At 48.9% G+C, this 24,261-nt stretch overlaps 1 protein-coding gene across 5 annotated transcripts in view; it reads right to left on the reverse strand.

Annotated features, from left to right (window-relative positions):
• PAX2 (paired box 2) overlaps positions 1-24,261 on the reverse strand; it is an 83,586-nt gene that overhangs the window by 38,872 nt on the left and 20,453 nt on the right. For 3 of the 5 annotated variants that reach the window (XM_030808388.1, XM_030808392.1, XM_030808397.1), the window contains exons 4-5: positions 11,468-11,553; positions 9,799-9,918 (exon numbers count right to left, since the gene is read on the reverse strand). In XM_030808388.1, the coding sequence (XP_030664248.1) occupies positions 9,799-9,918; positions 11,468-11,553 (206 nt within the window). Of the gene's footprint in view, positions 1-3,868; positions 3,938-9,798; positions 9,919-11,467; positions 11,554-24,261 lie in introns of all 5 variants that reach the window. The other 2 variants (XM_030808385.1, XM_030808386.1) reach the window with 1 other exon arrangement.

Here is a 24,261-nt window from a genome sequence, read left to right on the forward strand (position 1 = left end):
CCCTCCCCCAGCCCTCTATGCCTTTCCACCCCAATGGGGCAAAATGGAGAGGGTCCCAGAGACCCCTAAGGCCACCATGGCTCTGAGGAAGGCAGGGCAGGAGGGGTCCTTTTCTGGGCTCCAGGGCGGGCAGCAATGGTCAAGGAGGCTGCCAGGACCATTCCACTGGCAGGCAGGGATCTCGGGTCTCCCCAGCCTACATCCTCTCCAAACCCTTTTTCCAGCTGCCTGCGCTTCCCAGCTTCCTGCTTGGCTGCAGAGGAAGAGGCGCCCAGGGAGGTGAACTCAGGAGTAGCAGGGCCCGGGGATAGATTCGGCGCCCATCTCCTCCTTCCTGCTTCCATAGCCTGTGCTTGGGGAACAAGGGCAGAGCTGAGGCAGCGGATTTCCTGCTTGGTGCCCTTGCTGGGTGGGGAAAGGAGAACAATGCCTACCTGCAGGGCTGGAAGGTAGTTGCCAAGTGAAAGACTAGGAAGTTGAAGATGTATTCTGACAAGATGGGTGCTCGTCCACAAGGGTGCAAACGTGGAGCTGGGCAGGAGTACCAGACAGCCTTCGCTGAGACAGTGGTATACCTACACCCACCCACCCCAGTTTCCAGTGGTGGATGGACACATATAGCCTCCTCTAGGGCAATTCTGTATATTCTCTCCTGGTAGGGTGGAATTGACCCCTCTATTCTGAATTTCTGGCATTTTATGAAAAAATATATACTCTTTTGTGCTAAATCTCAAAATACTTCCCCAAACAACCAGATGGAATTCTTCATCCACAACAGCATTAACTAGTTAGGAAGCAAAGGTAGTTGGTGATTTGGCTGCTGTCTCTGATATAAAGGCAAGGACTTATATGCAGATGCATGCACCTATGTTGATCCACACAGCCAGGGCTAAACCCCTGTACTTCCCCACAAAAAAGTACAAATCACCTATGCACAGGGCCCAAGATAAAGGTCCTTCTAAAACATCGACAGAACCTACACCTACCTCTGGATAATGACATAGTCAGTATTCAACAGGATCACGGCCAATTCTACCCAGAGAGTTTGGCTAAAATATGTGATCCAGCTAAGACAGAAAACCTCCCCCCTCAGGTATGAACAGTTTAATTTCCTTGGTTACTAGTAAGATATAATCGTAGCAATGAATGTGTGTTCATAAATGAGTTTTTTTTTTCCCTGTGTTTGGTGAGTGCTGACCTTTGAACCTCAGCTGTTTCTTGGACTGAGTGGACCTTAGCCAGGTTTTGAGTATGAGTTGGAAAATGAACATAGGTTAAGCCAATGCAGTTAAAGTCAGGCACTTGTCTAACAGACGGTTACCATCATATAGATTTGGTTTCTGGACTTTCATATGGCCTATCTCCTAGGGAGGGGAGAGTCTGTGATGTGCTAGATAGTACAGTGTGTGAAATCATAGAATCCCGCCAATAATCCACAGAGCACCTCTCCTTAGAGAAGCACAAACTCAGGCTGGGCACAGTCGCTCATGCCTGTAATCCCAGCACTTTGGGAGGCTGAGGTGGGTGGATCACCTGAGGTCAGAAGTTCAAGACCAGCCTGGCCAACATGGTGAAACCCCGTCTCTACTAAGAATACAAAAATTAGCCGGGTGTGGTGGCAGGTGCCTGTAACCTCAGCTACTCAGGAGGCTGAGACAGGAGAATTGCTTGAACTGGGAGGCAGAGGTTGCAGTGAGCTGAGATCGTGCCATTGCTCTCCAGCCTGAGCAACAAGAGTGAAACTTCATCAAAAAAAAAAAAAAAGAGAGAAGCAAAAACTCTGCTCAGCTGCCCTCTGCCAACATAAACGTCTTCTTACAGTGCTGAACCAGGGTCTGGGAGGAGAGCAAAAGCAGAGAGAGGCCCTGCAATTCCCTACCCAGGAGGTAAGCTCACTTTAGAACCCTGGGAGCACACTCCTCCCCTGTCTTCTCTAGGAAAAGAGTCGGATGGCAGGGTGTGCATGTGTGTGTGTTGGTGTGCGTGTATGTGTGTCGGTGTGTGTGTGTGTGTGTGCGTGCAAGAATTAGGTGGTAAACAGACATAATCGTACCCAAGTGCTGGGTTTTTGTTTACCCAATATGGTGCAGCCTCGCCATGTCTTCTGGGCCCTCCTCAGCCTCTCTCCAAGCTCCCTCATGCTGACTCCCATCCCACTAAAATAGTGTGTACTCAGCAAAACTTCCCCAAGCTCTTCCCACACAGGGAGCACTCAGATCCCTCTCTGGTTCTGCCAGCTCCCTGCATCCAGACCAAAATGCCGCTGAGAGAGTCAGGCTCTGGCTCCTGCATCTGCCCCCAGCCATACCCAGCCCTCACTCAGTTCAGAGCAAGCCCACCAAGGAGTGCTCACCCACTGACTTCCCCCATCAGCCTCGGCCAACACGGCAGGCTGCACCCCAGTGCCCAGGGCCTGGGAAGCCGGGCAGTGGCAGCCTCTGGTCTTCCTCAGGGTCCTCCTTGCCTGCCTTTACTGACCCCAGCCCTCCTCCCACTGCCCCTCCAGAAGGAGAGCTGGGAAGAGAGCTTGGTGACCAGGGCACGCCTGGTTTACATTAATGAGATACACCGAGTGTAATCCAGCCGTGGAGGCAGCTTACAAAAGGAGGCGATCGCGGGCGGCCAGGAGCAGAGCTGCTCAGGTAATTGGTTTATCTATCTGGAAGCAGGGGGAGCAATCTCAGCACAGACAGACTAGCAGTAAAGTCTCTTCCTTAAGGCTATTTCCTTTGTCTTTTCAATTGCTTGCACATCCATGTGAGAGAGGGAGAGAGTGTTAAAGAGAGAGGGAGAGGGAGAAATGTTAATTTGTGAATTAATGGCTTTTCTCAGCGGAATTGTAAATTCAAATGTCACCTCACACGGTGACACCATGGCTGGTCTGCTGAAGAAGCAATGATAAGATCCCCCACCTCCCTCGGTGCCCCTCCCTCCCCAAAGATAGCTGTGGAGTGGAACATGCTACTTTTAATTTGCAATAACAACACAACAGAGGTATGCAGTAATGACTGCCTTCTTCCACCCTCCTGGCTTCCTTCCCCCATAGTCCAGTGGCTCCCCCATTTCCTCTCTCCTCACACCTTTCTCAAACAACACCTCACTTTGCCCTGGGTGCCCCCCACTCCACCCTAGCCAGTGCCCGATCACATGGGGGGGTGCCTTTGGAATTGACGATGCTGCAACCCTCTCTTCACCTTCAATAATCAGGGAATTAATGACCCTGAAGTTAAAGTGAGGCTGATACCGAGGCCCTGCCCAGCGTTGGGAAAAAGCCTTCATTGTTTTCAAGCAGGAGGCGGGCAGCAGTGAGGGAGATTCATGGATGGAGATTGAATATGCAATTTTCTTTCACCTTGCCAAGAGCTGCCCCTGGGCTGTGCCTGGCCTAAATTTTTCCTTTTACCATCTCTGCCTTATCCGGCCCTCCCACCTCCCTTCCATTCTTTCCAGAAAATTACCTTCAAAATTGATTTCCACTTTTACAAACAAATATAATGGGAACACAGGAAAAAACTTGGGCCGTGATGAATTAGGGCTGTCAGGTGCTTCCAGGTCTCCTTTGCTTTTGTTTTACTACCCGATCTGCTCTTTGTTTTTCCAAGGGCTAGAAAAAGTGCCCCCCAACCACTGGGTGCCTGACACTCCAGGCCACTGGGGCCTCAGCCCCTAAACCCCATCAGTGGCCCATGGCCGAAGTAATCCAGGCCCTGAGACTCTATTAGCCTCCTGGTCTCCCAGTGGAAGCCTGAGCCAACTCCTCCTTTTCCATGCTCTGGCCCTTAGGAACCCACTCTCTGAATGTTCTCTAACCGCCACCCCCAAGCTATTTCCCTTGACCCCCACACCATGTTCCCTCTGGCCCTCATACCTCTTAAAGTCCAGACCAGATGCAAACCTCCACCTCCTCTAATGTGGGCAGGATCAGTGTATACCTCAACTAGAGCAAATAAGAGACAGACAAACACTGAGAGATCCCGAAAGACAGGCAGGCAGAAGATTGAGGGTAGGACCCCAAGATCGGGAGACCAGACTCCCCTTCTAAGGGCTACAAGGGTTCTGAGCTGCAATTCCCACACAGCCTGGCTGTAAGGGCCTCAGTCTCCCTAGTCTTGGGCCTTAGGCCACCCCTGGAGGCAGGCTCAGGACAGCGCCTCCATTTATCAGCAGAAGGTAGGGTGATGCCTGTGCCCAGGACCATGGGCGCTCAACACACTCAGGCCTGGCTTAGAGCTCTCCCCGCTCACACAGTCACACCTGGCACTCTCTCCAAGCACGCAAGCTACCCAGGTAACTGCACACCTTCCCAGCGCATGACATTCCCATCCCCTTACGCCCAAAGATCTCAGAGCGGTAGAACACATGCATACTCACACTTGCATAAACTGTGTAAAAAATTACACTTGGGTTTATAAAACAAATATACATTTTCCAAGGTAAATAAACAAACTTGCATGTGGGAGCAGAAATGTACACAGATGAATAGAGGGAGAGATGCCCACATGTTAGAAAAAGAAGGAGATCTTATATTTATTTATTTATACACACCTAAAATGCCTGTGGAGGCTGAAAGATGACATGTGGCCCAAGTGGGTAACCACAGAGTAAATGAACAGATAGAAATGGACAAACGTTCTCCCAATCCCCGGTGTGAGGACGACACCTTTCCTCCACTGTGCTGGTCCCATCCGGGTTAGCTAATCCCAGCATCCACTAAAGGCTGCCCTAGTTACAAGGAGCTTTACCAAGGTTAGGGCACCTGTGCCCAGATAAATTTCTTTCTAATACAACTTCATTTCCTCATGAAACATAAACCTGCCAATTAGGCTTTCTTTCCCAGATACACAAGGATGCATCTTCCAAGATGAAGTCAGCTCAACTCTAAATTCATGATCTCATGGAATCCTCTCCACAGTCCCCAGGAAGGAAGTGCCATTACCATCTTCATTTTACAGAGGAGAAGATTGAGCTGATGAAGGTTAGGTGACTTGCCCAACTAGTGAGGGGCACCAGGATTCAGACCCTGCTGTACTCACTCCAGAGGCCACATTCATTCCCACTGAGCCCTGCTGCCCATCCATGCCCTGCTCTAGGGATGGCATGCACGCTCCTACCCTGTGCCTTCCTTCCTGGTGGGAGTCTCTACAACCTTCTGTTGCCTCAAGCAGGCTCGTAGACAAGGGCAGGTGCTTCTCATTTCCACGGCTTAATCCCCTCATTTGCTCCAAGTCTAACCTGAGCAACACTCTTGGGGACCTCTAGGATGGTAGCTAACTAAGGAAATAAACTGCTTCTTCCAGTTATGGCTTCATCCAAAGCAGAAGGGAGCTATTAAAGGCAGTGACAGGACTCGGCCATTTGCAGCCATGCAACCTGCCCTGCCTGCAGACGCACAACTGCACCAGCTTGGCACCACTCAACAGCACAATTCATTGTACACCTAATTAATGGAATGCAAAATCATGGCCCCCTGCAATCTCACACCTCAAAGGACGATCCCAACACACCTCCCTGACACAGACCAGCAGACTCTCACCATATGACTTCATTTGGATTCTTGGACAAGTTATGTAACTGCCCTGTGCTTCAACACCATCACCAATGAACAGCAACGTTTTGGGCCCCAGCCGAAAGGAACTGGGTAAAGGCGAAGGACTTCCAGTTTTCAGCCTGATTGTAGATAGGGAAATACAAGAATCTCTCTCCTCCAGCCACATAAACCAGCTCACACAGTGTTCAGGGAATTGGCGTCCCTTCAAAGGGCCCAGAGAATCCAGCACCAACATGCCCACCCATAATTACAGCTAAGGAGTGAGGATTTTTGCATAATATGAATGGGGATTCTACCTTCTCAGATTGACGGACAGCCTGTCTTCTGGGTGCTTCAGAATATAACTTCCTCATCTATCTGGCCTGTCTACCTGTCTCATTCTGGGAGCTCCTGGGCTCTTGGGAGGAGGGTCAAGCCTCTTGACCAGCACATTTCTCAAGGGAAAGTCAGGGGGTGTTTTCCGTACTCTCAAAGGCCAAGGCATGGGAAGGGGTCTCAGACAGGCTCACAGTCACTGCCAGTTTTTCCCCAGAGTCACAGCTGAGCAGTCCTTTCCTGATATCCCCAGGGAAATGATTGCTGCAGATACTAATAACACTGTCCATATTCCGAGTGCCAATGCCAATAATGTTCTGGGCATTATCACTGTGAACACCAATAACTACTGCTGAGATTGTCTCCAATAATGCCAGCACGCACTGCAGTGATTGTCCTCACTAATGCCCATCACCGTGACATTGTTAGAGCTGAAGAATAGGCCGAACTGTACCCAGAGCAAAAGAGGAGCAGCTTCCTGGAGGACAAAGAGGTTCACAGCTTGCCCTTGGGGTATGACACTCCTAGGAAGATGCCACAGTGCTTGGAACCAAAGGAGGGCCAGTCTGGCAGGGTCTTTAAGGGTCCTCCTGGAGGGAGATGAGCCCCTCCATTCCCTCTAGGATCTAGCCCTTTAATGTGCATGCTCAGTCCCATCCCAACACCCCTCAGTCCCCCAGTCAGTATTCTCTTTTGCTGCAGTCCCGGCCCAGTCACTGAAGGACACACCTGGGTGTCTGCAGCCCATGCCTGAGGCTGCCTTCTGTGACTGGCCTGCCAGCTGCTTTGCTACCTTGGCCTGACTGCAGCATTGGGCTACATCATCTTGACATATAATTATCTCCCCTATTCTTAATCATCTGAGCTGCTCCCTAATGCAAACTGGGCCTGGCTGCTTAGAAGCATCCAGAATGGGGGAAAGGGGAGGAGGGGCTGCCACAGCTCTACCTTTGCTCTCTCCTCTCCCTTCCCACCAGAGGCTGGTGGATCAGGATTGGAGGGGGAGGTCAGGGAGAACTGGTCTCCCTCATAGGCCTGGCCTCCACCAGGGAAAATACATCTCCATTTGGCCTGGGGTTGGTCAAGAGGAGTTGGTAAGAGGAGGAGAACCGTCTCTCAAAAAAGAGTGAGGCCTCTGATACGTCTTGCCACCCAGATAGGCCCAGCAGGTAAATGTTTCAGAGGAAACTTGGGGGCCCCGTAATCTCTTGCTTTGAAGACTTTGACTGCTTGCTGCAACATGGCCCTGGTGCATCACTGTCACACTGCTGGAGCATGAGCTTCCCAAAGCCAGCCCTGCTCCTGTCCCTTCTACTGCCTTCAGACAAAAAAAAAAAAAAGCCCAAACTCCTTCTATGATCTAGACCTGGCCTGCTATCCTGTGGCCCTAACCTGTCTCCTCAGCCTTACTGTCCACCACATCTCTTTGTGCCTTCTATCCCTGCCAAAGCTGCCCTGCAGCTGCTGGCGAAAGGGCCTCTGGTCACAAGGCTCAGTCTATCAGACAGAATTTCAGGCTACCACTGTCTCTGAACATTCTCCTCTTCATCCCTCAAGCCCCTCCTCAAAGAGCAGCCCTTCCTGGCCATGTACTCCCTCCCCAGCCCAGTTCCTGTGGCCCGCCGTCCAGACCTCCATCGCAACAGGATATCTGATGGGCCTATCTGCTCTTTGGGCTCACATGTTTAACATGCCCCACTAGAATGTAAGCTCCTTAAGGACAAGAATCATATCTTGTTCTGCTTTGGGATCCTATACTACCAAGCCTTTCTTGAAACTGATGTCCAGGAAAGGTTCACTGAACTGAATTGATTAGAAACAATGAAGGCAATCAACCGCTCAGGAGAACACCCTGTTCTGGGCCAGCCAGGCGCAGCCCTGGGTGGCCACAGCCTCATGCCAGTGCCTCCCTACCCCCAGCCTTTCTTGCCCCACAGGAGCCCATGCAGCAGAGGGCATACTTGGCCACGAGGTTGGCATACTTGGCCACAGCCTCAGACTGGAAAAGGATAGTACAGAGGGGCATCTGTGGCCTCCCATGGGCTGCTGGGCCTCTCACCCCTAAAAAACACAGGGGCTGCTGGTTAAGGGAGAGGCCTTTAGGGTTTGAGGCAGATTCTACCAAAGCACTTGGGGCGCCAAGGAGCTTGGCCAAGGCCTGAGCATGGGGAGCCTCAGGGAGAATTGGGACTCAGGGCCTTTCCCACAACCTCCCCCTGCCCATCAGGGGCTGCCGCCAAAACAACCACAATGAAATTTAGTGAATGGCAAAGGCCGTGGCAGCCAAATCGGTTTGGATGTTTTGGAAGAAGGAGAAATAGAGCCAGACAAGCTGTTTCCCTGTGAAACGAGGCCATTAGGGCTTCTGGAAGGAGGCCAGCACCAGGTCATCACTGTCTTGCCAGGCCTAGGCCTCCCCTCCACGCTGTCCCTTCCGCTGGGAGCCAGGCCTCTCCCACCCTCTTCCCTCAGCCTAGGCCGGGGGATCTTGGACCATGGGCCCAGGCAAGCTCAGTGTTGTCCCTTTTCTCTGCTCCTCACTCCATTAGGCTTCCCCTACCGAGGGTTTGTCTGTGTGTGGAATGACCACATAATTTATTGTCCAAACAGGACATTTCTGAGAGAAAAGGGAGATGCTGAGATGCTGACTGGCCAAGATGCAGAGACAACAGGCATAAACTGGGACTGTCCTGGGCTAATGGGATAGATGGTCACCCCTTTACGCTCATTGTTTGAGGATTCTGCCTCTTTCCTGGGAGACGTCTTTAAAATCCTCTGAAGGCCAGGAGGTTACCACTTCTCCAGCAGGAACCATGAGAAAATGGGGGCAGGAAGCTGGCCGGAGACACCAGTGTCTCTGTTGGTCTGGGTCTGCCAGCCCTGTGCCCCAGCTTCATGCATCAGAAGAGAACCAGATGGTCACCAAGGGACCCCCAATGTCACGACATTTGAAAAACACTTTAGGCCGGGTGCGGTGGCTCACGCTTGTAATCCCAGCACTTTGGGAGGCCGAGGCAGGCGGATCACGAGGTCAGGAGATCAAGACCACAGTGAAACCCCGTCTCTACTAAAAATACAAAAAAAAAAAATTAGCCGGGCGTGGTGGCGGGCGCCTGTAGTCCCAGCTACTCGGAGAGGCTGAGGCAGGAGAATGGCGTGAACCCGGGAGGCGGAGCTTGCAGTGAGCCCAGATTGCACCACTGCACTCCAGCCTGGGCAACAAAGCGAGACTCCGTCTCAAAAAAAAAAAAAAAGAAAAACACTTTGTCCCAGGCTCATCCCCAACACTCTCCCACTTATTTCTTTTCTTCTCTCCTCCTCCTCTTCCTTCCCCATTCCCTTTGACACCCTTCCTAATAGCCTGGCTGCACCTTGAGGCATTCCAGGGAGGTGAGGGAGAGGGCCAGGGGATTTGGAGTGGCATCTCTACTCATGGAGAAGAGGAGAGAGGGGTCCCATGTCCAGCTCCCTGTGAGGTTTGAACTGGGGGTAGTGTGCAGGTGTTAAAGAGAAAGGACACCAGGGTCGGCTGCACATGACATCACTCCCTCACCTCCAGACAGATTGGGATCAGGTAAGGACAAGGTAGGTTGGCCTTTCATCCTCAGGTCAGAGACCAGCTGTTCCCCCAACTCCAAAACCTTCCCAAGGTAAACGGTTCTTGCTTCTCCTCCTGGCATCCCACAGGGATCGATAGGGTGAGCCCTAGTGGCAGGTGAGGCAGCCGGGGCTGCTGAGCAGATGGTGAAGCTGATGGCCCCACCAGCAGCCACCCTCCCTCTCTCCAGGAGCCAGCAGGGCAGTGGGGGGACCTGGGCTTTGCTACTAAAATTGATCTCACAGCAGAGCAGCTGCAAGGCCAGGCCGAAACCGGAGCTTGGAGTCCAAGGACAAAGCATGCGAAGGGGAAGCCACACCTCTTCCCTCCTCCCTACCTTCATCACGTTTCCTCTTCTCACCATTGGAGCGAGGAATCCCCAGGATCCCATTGATGGAGTAGGATCCCACTGGGTCATTGGAGGCGCTGGAAACAGGAGGGGAGGCCGTGCTGGGAACTGGATGAGAGGAAGGAGGAAATGGCATCAGGATAGCAGTCGTGATCGTAGGCCAAAGCCCCAAGGCTGGGGGGCAGAGAGAAGCAGAGGACATAAGGGGGGATGAGGAGCCCACGTTCTTCTCATTCCTCTACTTCCTCTGGGGTCTATTTAAGAGGGGACTGCATTGCCATATACAGGCTATTATTCACTTCTTTCCAGCCCCGAGGTAAGTGGTGCCCAGTCAACCCCAGGCCTTCTCTGCAGACCTGTGGATTTCACTGGGGTTCTCAAACTCAATATCCTAAAGACGGATGGAGTACAGGCCCAGGAAACAGCAAAGCTGTCTCCATCTAGGCAACACCTCCGTGGTCCTCTAGAGAGCACAGCTCCTTGGATACCGCCTTGCACAGCTCATCCAATCCCTGGGGCTGGGCAAACCCTTCTAATGAAGCCCCAGCTCATTGTTCTCAGTCTCCTGGGCTGAGTCTTTACCAATCCTGATTTAGAGTCTGTGGCTTCCTAAGATCTGTCTCTGATTCTCTAGGAGACACAAGACTGGTCCTAATGTCCCCCAGGAGTGTGCATTTCTCTTTCTCAGCTGCTTTTGGTCTTGAAATCACTTGAGAAACTCCTAATTTCCCCCTTAGGGCACAGATTAGTGAACCCATTCACTCCATGGTGATCAACTCAGGTACAGCCCGGCCAAACCCTCCCTCCCAGCACACACTGTAACACTGGCCTAGTAAACAACAGCTCCTGCCAACTCCTGGAGGGCCTCATCTATGGCTACAGTAGCACCAAGTTTCTCCTTGGGCCAAAAGGAAGCTAGTCTGTGTGTGTTGGGGACAGAGGAGGAGTGTTAGCAGGTGTTCTAGTAGGCCTGGGTCATGCCTTTGAGAGTCCCTAAGCATGGCTCAAAGAATGAGGAGGATGGAGAGAGGAAGAGAGATGCAGAGTGGGTGAGACAGAGGCTGAGCAATCAAGAGAGAAAGGCCAAGAGGAAAGAGGCCATGAGGAAGGAGGGAGACAGAACAGAGCCAGAGCTACACCTAAGAAGAAGAGAGAAGACAGGGAACGGCAGAGGGAGAAAAGAAGAGGAGGCAAGGGGAGAAGACAGAGGACAATGGTAAACATTGATGTTTAATGTTAAACAAAGATGGAATGTTAAAGATGGAATAAGAAAGTTGATATAAAAGGGCACAGGTAGGGAGACAGAATCAGATAAAAACAAAAGATGATGGAGAAGGAGGGAGAGGGAAGCAGGAGGAGAAGAAGAAAAAGAAGAAGAAATGCTAGAAGAAAAACAGAGAGAGGAGAGGAGGGGAGAGGATAGGGACTGACTAAAGCAGGGCAGAGGGAGGTGACACAGGTGGGAGGCAGAGAACAATCCTGGTGAACCAGTATCTCTCAGGGAGACCCTATGTGAACATGAGCTCAGGTGAGAGGAGTTGGCAAATAGGATGGGCCCTGGACCTCAACTGGGCAGGCAGTTCCCAGGGATGGAGCTGCGTTTCCTGCCTTTCTCTAGGTGGGATCTGGTTTCCTCCCCTTCCCTGAGCCCTCTTACCAATGGTGTGGCCAGGGGCGGTCACTCCTGTCCCAGCCCCATCCGGCGTTGGGTGGAAAGGCTGCTGAACTTTGGTCCGGATGATTCTGCAACAGCGTCACAACAGCATCACACATCAAATGCCCACTCTTACCCCGGCCAATTCCAGCCCAGCCCTGCAAAGGGGCTCTCTCCCAAGTTCTTCAGCGATTTCCTCATCCATCTGCTCCCTGCGTCCCTGCCCTCGCTAACTGCTGCAAGGCACAGGGTTTTCCTTCTGTTGGCTCTGCAGCTCCAACCTAATGCAGCTCTGGGTGAATGCAGCCTGCCTTATGTCCTGCTATGTGCGTCACCCAAATTATTGTTTGATTTTTGGTAGCAAGGATCAGGGCAGAGACCCAGTGAGCACAGCATTCTTTCTCTTTCTGCAGGGTGAGGACTGCCCTAGTGGCTTGTTGTCCACCTTTCTCTCCTCAACCACACACACAGCTCTTCCTGGTACCAGGACCTCCTGGGTTTTGAGATCATTTTGGAGCCGGCTTTCCTACTTGGGACTGTATCACAGTCCTTCAGAGTCGAGAGGATGAGATTTCCCCATATCCTGAAAGAATGAGAAGTAGCCAGGGAGGGGCTGTGACCCTTTTGTCCCCAGGACTCCAACACAGCACACAGTCCCTTTGCCAGATGTCAGGCTGAACAACCTCTTCTTGAGCCCACTTACTGCCCTCAAACAAGTCAGAACCCTGTTCCTATATGGCTGGCTGGTTTGCTGGCCTCCTTTTCTGAGGTTCTTACTTGGATTGCAGCTTCTTTGCCAGCCTGGTTGAGAGGTCTGGTGCCCTCCCTGTACATCCTGGGGAGAAGGGGTCAAATCAAACATTCCAGGAGCCTGCTTTTCAGGGATCTGAAAAACCCAGGGCTCAATGATGCCAAAGACCAGTCCCAGGGCCAAGACTGAAGAATGCTCCCCCTACCCACTGGTCAAATGAGGGGCCTTTGGAAGCCACTTTTCTGATAGCCTTGCTCGTCCCCACAGAGAGGCATGTGAGCCAAGCTCACCTCAACCAGACAGGTGAGTCACAAGCCATGAGCCAAGTCAGCTCTAAAAGCTTTTCCTGAACACTTGCAGGCAGTTGGGATAAGGCCCCTAGCTCACAGTGCTGGATATGAAGGTGGGGAGGGGAGACTTAACCCCCGAGAAAGCTAAGTTATGAGAGGGAATCAGGTCGTTAGTGCTGGGAAGCTGGAGCAGAGGAACCATTCCCCTTGCAGGAGAGGGAACGGCGGAAGAAGTCGCTGAACAGAGGGAAATTGACGTAGATCTTCAAAGCCGAGTAGGGCTGAAATCAGAGGCACAGAGGATGGCGAAAAGGACACTGGGCTGCATGGCAGGGGCCCTGAGTCCTGCTTCTGATTTTGCCTTTAAGAAGCCACATAGCCTTGGTCTCATCTTTCAACTTCTCTGGGCCTCAGTTTCTTCAGCTGTAAATGAAGGGGTTGGACTACAGGATCTCCACTGTCTCTTTCTCCAGTAAAAAATAACTTGATCCTCAGATGAACAAAGAAGTAGAGGGGAGGGCATCACAAGCCAGTGGAAGCGGAAGCCATGCGAGCCTGCTGCCTTCTGGGTTAATGCCCACAGCGGTCAGCCAGAATGAGTGGAGGCAGGCAAGGGACTAAGAGGAAACAAGGGTGAAAACTTGGATGTGATGAGAACCATCACCATTTTCCACTTACTGAACATCTACTATGTGCTAATATTATACACAATTTATATGACATATGTATTACTGTTAATTCGCACAACCACCTCCAAAGTAGAGACTATTATCCTCATTTTGCAAATTGAAAACCAAAGCTGAGACAAGTTTAAGTAGCTCACTCAAGATCACACTATCGGCTGGGTGCGGTGGCTCATGCCTGTAATCCCAGCACTTTGGGAGGCCAAGGCAGGTGGATCACCTGAGGTCAGGAGTTTGAGACCAGCCTAGCCAACATCGTGAAACCTCGACTGTACTAAAAGTACAAAAATTAGCCAGGCATGGTGGCAGACACCTGTAATCTTAGCTATTCAGGTGGCTGAGGCAGGAGAATTGCTTGAACCCAGGAGGGGGAGGTTGCCGTGAGCCGAGATCACGCCTCTGTACTCCAGTCTGGGCAATAGAGACTCCATCTCAAAAAAAAAAAAAAAAAAAAGCTGGATGCAGTGGCTCGCACCTGTAATCCCAGCACTTTGGGAGGCCAAGGTGGGCAGATCATGAGGTCAGGAGTTTGAGACCAACCTGAACAGCATGGTGAAACCCCATCTCTACTAAAAATACAAAATTAGCCAGGCGTGGTGGTATGCACCTATAATCCCAGCTACTCAGGGAGGCGGAGGTTGCAGTGAGCTGAGATTGTGCCTCTGCACTCTGGCCTAGGCGACGAGTAAGACTCCGTCTCAAAAAAAAAAAAAAAAAAAAAAAAAAAAATCACAGTACCAATTAGGGAAGACTCAGAATGCAGCCTCTAAAATCTATGCTTTTTGTTACTTTGTCATCCTGCCCCCAACCTGTAGGAACCAGGTTTAGGGAGTCTTAAGCCATGAGTGATTTCTTTTTTTTTCTTTTTTTTTATACTTTAAGTTTTAGGGTACATGTGCACAATGTGCAGGTTTGTTACATATGTATACATGTGCCATTTTGGTGTGCTGCACCCATTAACTCGTCATTTAGCATTAGGTATATCTCCTAATGCTATCCCTCCCCCATCCCCCCACCCCACATCCCGTTTTCGCAGCCATGAGTGATTTCTAAACTAGGGGGGATCTCTACAAATGGATCCCAGTAAAGCAACATACATACACATGAGGCATGTGGCAATAGGGAGCTGGTCTCAGGAAAGAAAGGGAAGAATTTGCAAGACAAGAGGAAGGCAGAATGGCCTGAGTTTGGCAACCAGCTAGAGTCAACCATGGTTTTATAACCTCAGATTTGTGTAACTAGAAGCTTGGTGGAATTTACATCAGCAGGTCAGGAATAAGGCTGTAGGGAGGTGACTGGTTTTGGAGGGAAGTGCTGATGTTTGTCCTAGATGTGCATCATTTGAGGTGAAAGAGGAGCATCCAGGTGCAATGCCCCTGCATCACCAGACACACAGAGGTATGGATTTAGGAGACTGTCAGGGACCAGGGAAAGGAGTGTTTAAAAGACAAGAGGCCTAAGGAGTGGATACTGGAGGACATTTATTTCCAGGGACTGGGAAAAGAAACTGACCTTGCAAAGGATTCAGAGAATTAATTGCACAGGAAATGGCAGAACCAAGATAGATCAGTTTCACCGAAGTCAATGGAGAAGAATGTTTCAAGAAAAACACAACCTGCAGTGCCAACAGCAACATGGAGACCGAAGGGACTTGGGAACAAGCAGCAGCACAGATTTGGGATTCTGATAGCCATTAGTGACCTTGAGGAGGAGTCTCAGCAAAGCGACTGGAGCAGGAGCCAGACAGAACAAGGTTAGGGAATGCATAGGGAGGAAAAGGAGGCAGGGCGGTAAATGGAGACTATTGCCTCAGAAGTTTTTGGAAAACGAAAGGAGAGGAAAGTATGGAAGGTGGAGGATGGAACGGGCAGCTAAGTGGAGGGAAGGCCTTCTTGGGTAGGGAAGACCTGGATAAGCTTATAGACTGAGGAGGAAGAATCAGTGAAGAGGAAGAGACTGAAGTTGCCTAAGGGACTGTGGATGATTAACAGAGCAAGGGAGAACAAGGAAAAATGGAGTGCAGACTCCAGGGAGGTGTTAGCCAGAAATGGCGTATTTTCAGGTGGCCAAAGCTTTGAAAAGGAGCTTTTATGGCTTTTATCTCTCAGCAAAGCAGAAGGCAAGGTCATCTCCCAAGAGTTGGAGGGAAGATTTGGAGTTTGATCACAATGGAAAAGATTGGGTAGTAGCTGAGAGGCAGTGTACAATCATCTACAAGAAAAGTCTAGAAAGATGCTGAGCAGCTCAGAGCAGCTGCTCCTAGTTTACTGCAGCAACAGCTTCTGTGAGCTCACTGGGCCTGTGGGTGACTCTGGCTTGAGGGCTGATGGGCTCTTGACTAAGGGAACCCCAGGGGTGGGGCTGGCTGAGAGAGATAACTGGAAGGGTTTGAGGAGTTTCTGTCTTTGTTACCCAGAGCCTCTGACCCCTAGGGCACTGGCGCAAATTTAGCTGAGGCAGCAAGTGATGGAAAATCACTACTCCCTGACAGCGGCTTGGTGGTGCGTGGGGGAGGAGCTGGGCAGAGTGCCTGCTGTGAGTTACTAATGCTCTTGGTGTCCACCCATGACCTCAGGCAGTGGGCACTTGCCAGTCCCTAGAGCTGATCTTGGAGAATTTAAGAACTGGGATCATGGAAATCTGATGGTCATCCATTGTCCTCCTGTCTCCCATACAACAACCCAACAACTCATGGCAATTTCACTCAGGGCTAAAGGATGAATGAAGTAAAGCAGTTTTTGATGATGACGGCCTGATACCATTTCCCCATGTTCTTTCTCTTCCTTCTCCAATTCTTTTTCATACTTGGCCTCACAAGACAGCCAGACACACACCAAACCTCCACGGCCCCGGGCAGGTTTGGCCTGGAAGGTCAAGTTCTGGATATAGATCCCTGGAGGGTGCAGCCGGGACCCTGGAGGACACAGCTCTGCTCAGAAGCTGGGAGGTGTCATTTTTCCATTTCCACAGAGCGACTGGCTGCCAGGGTGCCTGCTCCCCACTTCTCTTTCCTTCACAGGATGCTCTTTCTCCTCCACCATTTCTGATGAGAGCTCGCCCTTTCCTGGGGACCTCCAGGGCTTTGGCCTGGGCCCCACATGGGGACTTCCAGGCACTTAGAGTCTCCCACACTTCCAAGGGAGTGAGAGCAGCAAAAGGAAGAAGGGTATGGGTTCTGGGCTCAGCCTGCCTTAGTCGGAATCCCAACTTTGTTACTTGTTGCCTGTGAAACCCTTGGCAGTTTCTTATTCCCTTCTCTGTAAAATAAGATAATACTACCATACACTTCATAGGACTGTGGTGAGGACTAAATAGGGACACTCCATGTAACGTGATTAGTATGATGGTTGGTTCTATAAATGCTATCTATAATAACAATGATGACCGGTATTATTATTCCTATGGGTGACCCCTAGGCCCAGCTGCTTTCAATTTAGGCAGGTGCAGGCAGGAGACCTCCCTACCCAGTATGCCCCAGCGTGGTCAATGCAGGTGCCACTGAGACCCTGGGAAGAGCATTGAGAAGACAAAAAACAGCAGCAGTGGCGGCAGCGACATCTGACCCAAAAGGAGGTTGTGTCAGACTCTCAAGAAGACAGACTGGGGACTGGACCAAGCTCCACTGGGGTCACTGGCAAGGATCCACAGGAGACCCAAGGGATGGCAGGGGGTCGTGGCAGGACTTCAGGCAAAGGATGACAGGGCAGGTGGGGAGGCCACTCCCTCATTGGTTAAATTCCTGGAAGGCCCCCACCTCTCACCAACTTGGATATCAACACAGTCTCAGGCTCTGTGAGTAAGAATGAAAGCCCTGTATGAGACTCCTATTAACACTGTGTTAAACTCAAGAAGAAAGAGAGACGCCCTCCACCTTTTCAGAGAGCACCAGGCATTCTTACTCATCTTCTAGTTCGGCTCTCTCTGTTCCTCCTCCTTCCCCATTCTTTTCTCTGTGTTTCACTCTCTGTCTCTCTCTTCTTCTCTTTCTCTGTTCCTCTCTCCACTTCCCCTCTCTTTGTCTGTCTGTCTGTCTCCTTGCACCCTGAAGTCCCACCGTGGCTATGTGAGTTTATTGATTCCTGGGAGCTGGGGGAAAGCAGGAGGCAAGGCTGGGGTGCAGGCTCAGGGATGGAAATAGAAGGCTATAAATTATTTGTGACAGGAAAGCAATAGTGGCAGAGTGCTGAGCACAAGTCCTGTGTCACTATTAGATTCCTTTTAGCCTGATGACACTGTAAAAAAGGTTAAGTGTCTGCTGGAATCATACACCTGGGGGGCCGGGGCAGCCTGGGAGCAGAACAAGCCACTGAGAGCAGGTATATCAATTCTCCAGGCCAATAATATTCCTCTCATTGATCGCCACGCAAAGTTCAAAAATCTCATTACAGCCAGGCAGACCGGGAACTTTTTATAAATCAATAGAATGATATAATGTATGTATACTTAGTACAAATGTATCTATTCATCTATCCATCCATCCACGGTCTGCCTCAGGGTTTCCAAGTTAACCTACCCATCATATTATGTTATGTTATGTATGATATTATATTGCATTATATTCTATGATAATAAATGGTGTGCAAAAACACCCTGAGGTGGAGACAAGAAGAGGTCCTATTAGCATTGAGGTGACCTCAGACAGCTCACCTTGGGAGGAGTGAGGTGGCAGCATTTACAGGACTAGGCTGGGCAGGATTTCTAGGAGCAATGCTTCCTCAGGAGAGGCTCCAGTTTAAAAACAAAAACAAAAAGCTGTCTACTGAGTATCTACTATGTGCTAGGCAATGTTCTATGTACTTCAAATAAATAGTTCACTCAATCCTTACGACAATGCGCTTTGCACATAAGGCTTATTACAACTTGCCCAAAGTCACCCATTTAAGAAACAGCAAATCTGGGGTTTGAATTCAGATAGACTAATCCCAGGGACTAATCCCTTACCTGCTAAATTATACTGCCTCCAGGGGAGAGACACCCAAAGGCACCAAATTGAAACTTCTATTTTCAGTCCCTTCTGAGAAATGAAGGGTGAAGGGTTTCCCTGAACCTCAGTTTTCCTCACTAGAAAATGGGAGTAATAACACCTGCTGGACCCAACTTCTGACAACCCCTGTACATTGGATCTCCAAGTGTGTTGACGTGAAATCCTTTCCTGCTGTCTAGAACAGACTTCCTTCCCAATTTTAGAATTATTCCCTAGAGGAACAAAATTACTTCCTAGCAGAGCTTGAACAAACCAGTGACATGACCAGGCTTGGGGCAGGCTGCTCTTAGGAGCAAGATGTCAAGTATCTGGATATACGTGTTATATACATGTATAAATCAGCTTAAATTGTCCTGGAGTAAACTGCCCACTTTAGAGTCTTTGCAGAAAATATTTAATCCCTGGTATGGGGAGGGTCTTACCTGATTCGGTAAATCAGAGGCACTCCAGGGTAGAGAATGTGCCAGACTAGCTGGCCCCACTGCCCACTAAGCCAGACAAGTGGTAATGGGGGCCTCTGCCAGTGGACTCAGACTGCCTGAGCATTATAAACTCAATCATCCCAGAGAACAAAATGATATTTGCAGCCGGGCGTGGTGGCTCATGCCTATAATCCCAGCACTTTGGGAGGCTGAGGCAGGTGGATCACTTGAGGTCAGGAGTTTGAGACCACCCTGGCCAACACGGTGAAATCCCATTTCTACTGAAAATACAAAAATTAGCCGGGCAGGGTGTCACATGCTTGTGGTTCCAGCTACTCGGGAGGCTGAGGTGGGAGAATCTCTCAAACCCATGATTGCAGTGGTGAAGTGGAACCCACGATTGGAGTCGGTGGAGGTTACAGTGAGCTGAGATGGTGCCATTGCACTCCAGCCTGGGCTGCAGAGTGAGACTCTGTCTCAAAAAAAAAAAAAAAAAAAAAAAGATGTTAAAAAGGATATTTGTGGCTGGGCGCAGTGGCTCACGCCTGTAATCACAATACTTTGGGAGGCCGAGGCAAGTGAATCATGAGGTTGGAAGTTCAAGACCAGCTGGCCAAGATGGTGAAACCCTGTCTCTACTAAAAATACAAAAATTAGCCGGGCATGGTGGTGGGTGCCTGTAATCCCTGCTACTGGGGAGGCTGAGGCAGCGAACTGCTTGAACCCAGGAGGTGAAAGTTGCAGTGAGCAGAGATTGCGCCACTGCACTCCAGCCTCGGCAACAGAGCAAGACTCTGTCTCAAAAAAAAAAAAAAAAAAAAAAAAAAAGAAGATATTTGCTTCAGCAAAGGATATTTTGCCCAGCTAATGCAGGTGGTTATTGCTTCAACGCAAGTCTTTGAGAGCTGCCTGTATCAGGCATGTATCCATGGTTTGGCCCTGAGGCAAGTCAGCAACACTAACAGCGGGAGACTTTTCACAGCAGAACCTTGAGTGAGATGTCATAGATCACCCAGGAAATGTTTACATCTCCTGGAAATGGTCCCTACTCCTGAGAACTCTAAGGAACTAGAATCTCCCCCTTTGTATACCCCAGGAACTGAAAAATTGAAATTTACTTCCTCCTCTCCACAGAAACACAAAGGAAACAGCATCTCTCCCGCACGTGGCTTCCTTTAAGGCAGGCCTGAATCAACACACTGTTTTTGTAGCCTCTGGCTGCAGTTTGGGCTGAGTTTAGAGGTTTTTTTGCCCATGCTCACTCACATGCCCTGCAGGTTTCAGTCTGGATAACTGACCATATGTCAGGCAGGGTTCTGAACACGGCCACTGATAAGGTCCAGGCCATTCTTCAGAACTGTGGGCAGGACCTTCCATTCTGGCTGTGGCAGGATGTTGCTGGAATACACAGGTTCCAGGTTACCAGGGTTCTTCCCAAATGTGTCAACTCTTGTTGACTCTCAGAAGTCATAGCTGAGCTCTAAGAAATGAAAGTCCTACCAAAAAGCTGGCAGAAGGGTTTCCTCAAACTACTGCCCTTGAACTGCCTGCATTAGAATCCCCTGGGGTGCTTGCTAAAATGCAAATCACCGGGTCCCACCTCAGACCTGAATTAGAGTTTCTGAACTCTATTTGAGAAGACTAGCTTAAGCCAGGGGGTGAAGAAACAATCCTTCTGGTTGGTTTCTCAAGAGGATCCTTGGGAGAGTTGGGAAGAAGTCTTAGTGAGTTAAGAAAGTTCCTTTCTCATACTCTATCAATCCACATTTCTCTCCATCTATTAACCCTGACTCCAGCTGACATAGTCACCAAAATTCAATAAGCTATCAGTTGCTCTGTGGAAACAAAACCATAGGTTAAAAATTGAAATAATTTCAAAATGGTTTTTGGTACATTCCAGGATGATAAATTCCCAGTGGGTTACTTAGATACCAGGCATATATTCTGCATCAACTTAGCCTTCTAAGACTGGCATTGAGGGTGATAATCTTTCCACTACGTGCCCCTGAGAGCCCAGGCCAGAGACAATTTACCAGTCTAGATGGGCCATGGGGCTGGCCCAAGGGGGCAATAGTGATGGTTTATATGATGAATGGTAAGCATATGGATTGATTTAACTTCAAGATATGCGTAGGTTTAAAAATTAAGGGGCAATGTGTTTAACTAACCGTTAGGAAACCAGTCTGTGGTGCATGCCAAGCCCAGAGCGTGATTAGACTAGTGCCTCTCACCACTGGCCCTGCCCTCATCTGTCAGAGCTTCTGGCTAGAGCTGGAATCTACCAGCTGTCCACCCCCATGATCCTGTTTGGGAAGCTCCAGAGGCTTGAAGACTGCTTGATATAAGGTGAACAAGGTACTGCTATAGATTCATTGCTGGGATAAAGTCTGTCACTCTGCACCTGTCCATCCCCCAACCCCGTCCCACCACAGGCATGCTCACCTCCCTCTGCAGTCACCTGAGCAGCAGCAGATATAGGGCCTGCTAGTGACTGCCTGGCCTCCCTACCTCTAGCCTTTCCTACCTGTCACCTACTCAGGCATTCAAAAACAGTCTGTCAGTCTTTCTCTGTCTCCTCCTGAAAGAATGTGATATGGCTAAACCCTACAATCACTTCCTATCACCTATAGGATAAATTCAGAATTCTTCAGCCTGGCCTTCAAAATCTTCCCTAATCTGGCTCTATCCTAGCTTTCCCGTATATTTCTCTCTGTTTCCCTCTTCCTCTCAGGGTCTAACACAGAGCTGAAACCTTGTTTTCTTGCTTACCCAGTTCACACAGAGTCCACTCCTCTGAGCTCTGCGAAGGCAGATGTCACTGCTATTTTTCTCACGACTGTCTTTCCCCAGCACCTAGCAATGGTGTCTGGTATAATGTAAGTACTTGATAGCTATTTGTTCAATAACAAATGAATATTATTATTAATAATAATAACAATAATATACTCTTGTTTTTTGTTTTTTATTTTTAATTTTTTTATTTTTTGAGATGGAATCTCACACTGTTGCCCAGGCTGGAGTAAAATGGCACGATCTCAGCTCACTGCAACCTCTGCCTCCCAGGTTCAAGCAATTCTCCTGCCTCAGCCTCCTGAGTGGCTAGGATTATAGGTGCACACCACCACGCCCAGTTCGTTTTTGTATTTTTAGTAGAGACAGGGTTTTACCATGTTGGCCAGGCTGGTCTCAAACTCCTGACCTCAAGTGGTCCTCCCACCTTGGCCTCTCAAATTGCTGAGATTACAGGCATGAGCCACCGCGCCTGGCCAATAATAACAATGACATAATCTTAAAGGACATAGTGGGCCAATATACACTTGCTATGTACCAGGCACTGTGCAAAGCACTTTATATGGATTATTTAACTTAATTCTCACGAGTACCTATGAAGATTATTGTCCATAATCTACAGATGTGGAAGCTGAGACTCAGAGAGGTTAGGTAACTTACGGAAGGTCACACAGCTGTTAAGCAACAGAGCCAGAATTTAAACCTGAGTGTCTCACTCCAGAACTAACCATTGAGTAGAAGAAGTCAGTCATATCAAGAACAGATGGTAGACTCTATGAGAGGCTAGGCCTGAATAGAAGAGTTGAATCTAATAATAGTAAAAGCAATAACTATCATTTATTTCATATTCACTGTATGAAAGGCATTATAATGAATGTATTTTTTCATTCGAATTCAACTATAACTCTATAAAATAGCCATGCTCTCTATTTTGCCTAAGAAACAACAGAAAGGCCAAGCAACTTGCCCAAAGTCACATGCTTAATAGCATTGGAGCCAGAAATTTTTTGTTTGGTTGGTGTTTATTTTTTTCAATTGACGTATAATTATACATATTCATTGGGTAAGAGCCAGACATTGGATCCAGGCTTGTGACTTCAATATCTGTAGGCTGAACAATTTGATCTCTCTGGGAAATTTATATATATATTTATTTATTAACTATTTGGACATGAACAAATTTTTCCTTCAGCCTTTTCATATCCATGATTTTGGAAAATTGAGCAATTACATATGTAGACAATTAACAGAGAGCACATGTAGCTGTGATTTTAAACATGCTTATCCTCTCCCATGCATGTGCCATTTGATAAGCATCACGTCTGTGTTACTAACAAATCACAATTTTAGATTAAGTGGCTATAGGCTTCAGTGAATTTTATATGCACCGGTAGGTTTGGGGGGGAAATTTTCCAAATTATTTTCATCTATCTAGTTTCCAAATCATGTACATGGTTGCATGATTATACTACATATAGATGTGTTTCTCAATTTCTGTTTTGAGGATCTATTTCTATGATTAGTGTATCTTTATATTCAGGTCTGCTCCAATGCATTGATCTAAGATTTTTAATAGTGGATATATTTATCAAAACCTGCTTCATGAATATCTGCCATGTTATGCCCATTTCTGTCAAATATGTAAACTACAGCGAGACTCTACACCATCATTGTTCCCTTCCTGAGGTGTTTGAGATTTTCACATCACAATCATGTTTTTATATTGGTCCATGCACCAGTATTGATGTACATAAATGTGCATTTGTATACCTGTGTATCTCTCTGTCTATGGACAAGATGGGGTGGGGGAGTGGGATGTGGAAATGAGAGAATTATTAAATGCCAAGTAGCTGTGCAATAAATTCCATTGATTTTATAAACTCCAACTTGTCTTCAGTCTCCTTCCATTCTTTATCCTGGGGGCATTGCAACAAAAACCTGTTTTAAATACCTTTGCTTCCCCCCTCCCCCGCCCCAAAAAAGTGTCAATATTTTATTTGGATTTTTAACTTCGCTCCATAACAGTTGTTTGACCTCCTGACTCATGCGAGTCACATAAATTCTGGGACTTTATTCAGGAGCCATGTTCCTGCTATTGAATAAGCAATTTGGGAGGGTGAATTAATGACTTGTGCTGTTGCTGGAAAGTCCCTGAAGAAATATTAAAATTGCTTGCAGACTGAATCAATACTCCGTGAACACCCAGCAAGAGGGCTTTGGCTCCTGAATGGCCACAGAAGGTAGGGCTGGGTAGAGGAAGGGGAATTCCTGCACCCAGCTTAGTGAGCTCCCCTCCCACCACCACCTTTCCCTTTATCCCTGGAGCTCTGTCATTTTCACTAACAGCGAAGTCTTATTAAACCCCAACCAGGATAGAACTGAATTGTCCTGTCTCGGGAAGCAGGCTCAGGGGACAGTTTACTCTCTTACTAGCAATGAGAGCCCAGAGGCCTTATTAGAGGTGATGGTCTGGACACGTCCACCTGCTGGAGAAACGGCATGGTGCTGCTGCTTTCTGGCAGGCTGCGTCGTGCTTGGGAGGACTGCAGCTGTGATGTTTTCTGCTGGGTGTGCAGGAGAATTGGGTGCTGCGCTACTGGCTCTGTCTCTGTATGTGTCTGCCCATGTGGCTGAAGTGGCCACATGGTTTCAGCCTGTGGGTATGGGTGTGCCTATGGGATGCAGAGTTCGAACTGTGTTGTGCATTACCGTGTATTATTGCATTGTGTTGACGCATTCCGGCAGCTAGCTTAATGTTTGTTACTTGGTGTTTTGTGGTATTGTATTGAGGTGGTTGCACTTTGTGTAACACTGAGTTGGAGGAATTTGAGTATTGTTTGGTGGCAGTGTCTGTGTTTCTGCTTTGAATTATTGCGT

The sequence above is a fragment of the Nomascus leucogenys genome, chromosome 3, assembly GCF_006542625.1.
Source record: "Nomascus leucogenys isolate Asia chromosome 3, Asia_NLE_v1, whole genome shotgun sequence".
Lineage (NCBI taxonomy): Eukaryota > Metazoa > Chordata > Mammalia > Primates > Hylobatidae > Nomascus > Nomascus leucogenys.